The sequence below is a fragment of the Pogona vitticeps genome, chromosome 13 (genome assembly GCF_051106095.1).
Source record: "Pogona vitticeps strain Pit_001003342236 chromosome 13, PviZW2.1, whole genome shotgun sequence".
Lineage (NCBI taxonomy): Eukaryota > Metazoa > Chordata > Lepidosauria > Squamata > Agamidae > Pogona > Pogona vitticeps.
Genome location: NC_135795.1, coordinates 12,784,236 through 12,790,235, shown reverse-complemented (window position 1 = coordinate 12,790,235; position 6,000 = coordinate 12,784,236). Strand labels below are relative to the sequence as shown.

The 6,000-nt window shown below is 41.7% G+C and overlaps 1 protein-coding gene across 1 annotated transcript in view; it reads right to left on the bottom strand.

Annotated features, from left to right (window-relative positions):
• Positions 1 to 308: 308 nt before the first annotated feature.
• The window catches only part of PDILT (protein disulfide isomerase like, testis expressed), a 40,063-nt gene continuing 34,371 nt past the window's right edge, over positions 309 to 6,000 (bottom strand). The window contains exons 10-11 of the mRNA XM_020778397.3: positions 2,662 to 2,739; positions 309 to 502 (exon numbers count right to left, since the gene is read on the bottom strand). Of these exons, the coding sequence (XP_020634056.3) occupies positions 431 to 502; positions 2,662 to 2,739 (150 nt within the window). The 3' untranslated portion in view covers positions 309 to 430. The remainder of the gene's footprint in view (positions 503 to 2,661; positions 2,740 to 6,000) is intronic.

Here is a 6,000-nt window from a genome sequence, read left to right as displayed (position 1 = left end):
AAACCTCTCAAATGCCTGGACACATGCATGCCAAGTACAGGAAGTTTCCGGTGTTGATTTTGTGCCTCTTATGCAAGTATGAAAACCACAGATATTTGAACAGTTCTGAAGTGTGCTAGCTAGCCATTTGAGTTTTACCAATGGAACAGGTCAATCTGCCCAACCATCTGATCCTTGCATACTTTACAAGGTTTGCTTGTCTCAGCCATGTGACGAGAACAATGAAGATTCTCAGAGCAAATGCCGAAACTCTTTCCCACGCTATTGAGAAGCAGTATGGCCGAGCCAAGACAGATACAACTAAGCCCTTGTGTTTATCTTTTATTTATTGTTTCCAGTGTCTCCTGAAGTTGACACAATCTGTTCAAAAGTCTTGTACATAATTTAGCCAACCTTGAAAAACCACCTTGCATCCTGTTTTGTAGAAAATCTATAGTTCTTCCTTCTGAGTCTTTTCTTTGTCTTCCTTCACAGGGCGTTCCTTTTCGGTCTTTGATGAGTCCTGTGCCAGAAATGTTTATAACATTATGGAATAGAGTTACCGTATTTTTCTGTGTATAAGATGCCCCCATGTATAAGACGCCCCCCTTTTCTAACCCAAAGTAAGAAATCTAAGTGGGACTTAGCAAGTGTAGGGGGAAAGGGATCAAAGCCCTGCAGGATCACTTTGATCCCTGCTTTCCCTTCCACTTATTTTTGCTCTCTCCTCATCTTACTTCCGTGTATAAGAATACCCTCAATTTTTATTCTAAAGATTTTAGACAAAAGTATAGTCTTGTACATGGAAAAATACGGTACTTCATAAACACTGTTGTTATAGTGAGCAGGAAACAGTTGAGCCTGGCTTTGTAACTTTGAGGTGGACATGTGGTAATCTATAAGACCCATTGAGTCTCCTTTTTCTACCCCCTGGAAAGGTCTGGTCCTGCTGCACCATTGAGAGACAATATGGCATCTTCAAGGATAAACACATTTGTCATGTGTGCAAAACGTGGCATCACAACATCAGGCAAAGCAAAGGCTAATTGTGTTTTGATCTGTGAATTAGTCTGGGAGCTGCAAACTATATTGGGTAGAGCAAGAAAATTTCTTCCCATCCTTAGGTTGGTTTTCAGGGTGACAACAGGGTATTCTCATCCACAATGTTTGTAAAACTTTTAAATCTTCACTAGTCAGCAGCTGGATTGTCATTTATAGTTTGTTTTGATGTGATCTATGTAATGGGTAGCAAGACTCTCAAGTGAAAATTGAATTATCATTCTTCATTAGAGCAGATATTCTGGTTGAATTCTTGTTGCTTAGCATAGTAAGTAACAGTAGAGTAGCCTCTTTCAATCAATGGTTATTTGGTGAGTCAACTCCTCCGTATGTTCTGCTGATTCCAATGGGGCTACTCTAGTTGCAATCTACCTTAGTACAGCAAATTACAACTAGAGTAGGTTCAATTGATTTAATGGAACTTATGGAGGACTTCACTTGCCAAATCCCCACTGATTCAAAGGGGCTTTTTCAGTGTGATTTACTATGCTAAGCAACAGGATTTTGGCCTGAGACTTTTGTTAACTGCAGGTAAGCCCACTGTCTCAATGGGTTTACTTCAGTTGGGAACCAACAGCTGAATTTGGCCTCGGTCTTCACCCTGGTTTTATTACTATCAGCCAGAATTCTCTTGGATTTGCAAAGCATATGTTTGACAATCAAGCCGGGCTACTCAGAAGTAGCAGACTTAGTTGTGGACGAGCAGACTTAGTTGTGTGATGCAGAAGGGAAAACAGAGTGAGCATGTACCATTTTTTCACTATTGAATTTTAGCCAAGGAAGCAACAATACATGGATAAATCTGCAACACTGTGGGTCTGCTCAGATCCATGCCTACCCCACATCTAAACAATCTCATGTACACATTTTAGAGGTGTAGCAGAAATTCTTCAAAAGTTATGCAAGCTTCTGAGTTATGCAGAATTGAGGTAATGAATATTTGTAAATTTTCTTGTTCTTAGAGATGTTCCAAGTCTCTTGATTCCAAGACATGTCCCTGCATCAGATTTCCTGGGTTCCCATCAGAATGAGACTTTGGCCTCATTTTTCTATCCCCTTCCTGCATGTCCACCCATTTTTCTATGCAGGAGACTCTGCACCGCTTAATGCCTTTTCTGGTGAATCCTGTACAGGAAGGATAGCATTCTGTGCAGGAATTGTAATAATCCAACACAGTATGGCATTTCTTCCAGAAAAAAAATATTCATGAAACTTTTAAAAAATCCTATAGAAGTTCATATAAAATATCTTGGAGGAAAAAAGATACCTCACGCAGGAGAAAAAAATAAAACATTTCTGGGTCTCTGTTCCTCTCCAAAAGTGAAAGACTGTAAGATGCACATCCGTGTTACACAGCATAGTGAGAAAATGTGTGTGAAGCATTTGAGTCAGATGGAACATGACCTACATAAAGGGCATAGATATCAGGCTGCTGATCACCACCAGCACAGTTCCATGGCAACACCCCCCTCCCCCCGGTAACAATGCCACTGTCCTCAAGCAACAGAGACTCCAACTTATAAAGATTATATTACTCAAGTCTTCCTAATTGGCTGCAATGTGCAGGAAACACATGGGTACATCTTTTAAAGAATAGTCTCTTAGATGAGCAACATCCCTTACCTTCTTTCTTGCCTTGATTTGATCTTCTAAGAATTCAGCAAAAGCATCCAGAGTGTATTCCCCTCTATAAGGGATGACCTTAAAAGAGTGGAAGTGGGAGCAGGTGTTAAAGCAACGTGGAAGGATCTGAAATCATGTGGTCTCCTCACAGTTACAGCCACGTTGTACATTTCATAAGAAAATGAGAACATAAAATCTCTTCCTATGGGTAAAACTGAGTGGGTATCCTGTTTAGCATTTCTTTCACACAGTAGGTCAACGTGGCGTTGACTCTATTAGGCATATTTTTCCGTCAAATGTTTCTCCTACCACCTACTATCTGATTCTTCTCACTGAAGACGGTGGTGATTTCACCCATTACCTTCTGCATTCCAGTCACCCATGATTATCTGCACATCCTATTTTCATATATGATCACTTTCCTCTTGGCCCCTGGCATGAAAGCTTTGATTTCTGCTTCTTCAGCATCTTTAGCTGGAGCATAGACATAGATAGTCATGTTGATAAGTTTTCCAGAAAGTCTGACTGATAAAATATGTTCAGATTTTTGCATTATTTCCCCACAGTGTTTGTGCTACATCTTGCCTCTCTATCTCCACCACCATCATCAGTAGAGCTACCATTTCTTTTTTGTTGAGGGTTTGTACATTCCCAAAGAATATAGACGCATCTTGATCTGTTCAGTGTTTGCTCCACCCCCCCCCCCCCTCAAGCGGCTGTGCCAGGACTCTTCAGTTATAACAGAAGCTCATTTCATGACAATTTTCTTTTCATTTTTCCTAACATGTTCCGACCCCCGCATTGCTCCAAGGCAATGGTTCACCTTGAGTCTCCAGATGTTCTTGGACTTAAACGCCCAGAAATCTTTACCACTAGTTGTGCTGGCCAGGATTTCTGAGAATTGTAATCTAAGAACATCTGGGGGGCAAGATTGCTGTCCTCTGAAGAAGCTGGCCACAGAGACTGGCGAAACGTTAGGAAAAACCACCTTCAGAACACGGCCAAGAAGCCCGAAAAACCCACAACAACCACAAGATTGGAACCATTGTCTTGGAGCAATTGCTAACATCTACATCCAAGAGGTGGCATGTAATACGTAGTATCTTCTCAAGCAGTCTTTCTAGAAACTGAAGCTATACCAATGGCAATGTAAAAACAGAACAAAAACCTCAAAGCATTTATATTCTTAAAAAAATAATATGGCTCAGGATTGTGTAAGTGACACATGTTGCACCATTTAAATGCACTGGCTGCTTCTTGGTTCATTAGAATCTAGGCATGAACTCACAGCAACAGAGAGCCATCTGAAGAGATTAAATGAGGACAAATGTCTTTGAATATAATTTATGTGCGGGGAATGGGGGAAAAAATGAAAACCTGAGTAATGTCTTAATTATAAAAGAGTTCCAGTTGAATCAAATTATTCGGCTCCAGAGGTGATGTTCTTCTTTCAATTAGATTATCCGTCCAAATGGTGAAATATGAGCATTTGTTGAACGTGCATCCTTTTAAAAAATGGTGATTTCCCTTCTTGTAAGATTATTTCCTTCTTTTGGAAAAGCCTATGAATGAGGGATCCAAAAAGCAATTGAGAGAAAAGTGTTTTGTTGTTGTTGCATCTGCAAATCTTTGCATAAATACAACATGTATTAATTGTGATGCAACAAAGCTCACCGGCTGTCTTGTTTACCAAAAGTGATTTAGGAAACTGTTCCAGAGATCAAGGCTTTTCACGTGGTGAGAATGCTGGCTTCCGATCGCACCACTGCTCCATAATAAAGTGTCAGATTTGCATGCAGAAGGGTTCCAATGTTAGTCTCCAGGAGAGACATATGGCTGAAAATCTACCCTGGAGAAAAACCCACAACAACCATCCTATCTAGATCATTTTGAATTTTGTTCCTATTCTTCCAAGGTATTAGCTATTCCACCCAATTTGTCATCCTTAAATTTGATTATCATTCTCTGCACACCCCGATGCAGGTCATTAATAAAAATGTTGAAAAGCACTGGGCCCAGGACTGAGCCCTGGGGTACCCCACTTGTTACCTCCTCCCAGTTTGAGAATGAGCCATTAATCATCACCCTCTGAGTACAACGTCCTGATTCTACAATTTTATGATCTCATAGGCCAGTCCAAAACCAGACTGAAATGGGTCAAGATAACCCACTTCATTCAGGAGATCTTGGAGCTGAGAAACCACTACATACTCTAGTACCTTGTCCAGAAATGGAATACAGTGGTGCCTCGCTTAACGATGATAATCCATTCCAGGAAAATCGCCTTAAGCGAAAACATTGTAAAGCGAAATAAAAAACCCCATTGAAACGCATTGAAACCCATTCAATGAGTTCCAATGGGGTAAAAACTCACCGCCCAGCAAAGATCCTCCATATGGCGGCCATTTTCGCTGCCTGTATAGCGAGGAATCCATCCCTAAACACAGCGGGGAGCCACTTTAATTACCCGGCGGCCATTTTGAAACCGCCGATCAGCTGTTAGAAAAACATTGTTTTGCGAAGAATCGGTTCCCGAAGCAGGAAACTGATCATCGCAAAGCGAAATTCCCCCATTTAGACCATCGTTTCGATATGGATGCCCAGGGTGCCCAGGATCGCAAAAAGATATGGATGCCCAGGATGATGAAGTGGATAGGCTAGGACTCATAAAGCGGATTCGTCGTAATGCGGGGCAATCGTAAAGTGAGGCACCACTGTATTTGAGACTGGCCAATAATTGTCCAGTAAATTGGAATCCAGGGAGGGTTTTTCCAATTATGGTCTTATTACTGCCTTCTTTAAACTTGCTGGGATCCTACCCTGCTGCATGGAAGCATTAACCACTACCTGTAGCCACTCAGCCATTCCCACTCTGGCTGCTTTTATAAGCCAGGAAGGGCAAGCAAGGGCATATATAGTGGCTCTCATTTTTCGAGGTATCCTGTCCACATCCTCAGGCTTTTCCAACTGAAACATATCCATTATAACAGGACGAGGAGGGACCAACATTCCATCCACAGGACCTGCATCATCTAAAGCACTGGTTCTTAACCTTTGTTACTCAGATGTTTTTGGACTACAACTCCCAGAAGCCTTCACCATCAGCTCTGCTGGCTGGGTTTTCTGGGAGTTGCAGTTCAAAAACACCTGAGTAACAAAGGTTAAGAACCACTGACTGCTAAAGCATCCAAGTCAGAGCGATCTGACTGACTTTGCCTGCAAGGTTACACACAACTTCCTCCTAGCTGGTTGCTGTGGTCAAGTAGTCATGCTGGCTGGTGGATTCTGGGCGTTGTGATCTGCAAAAGGAACTCCTTTAAGATCTCAGCCACAGCGTAC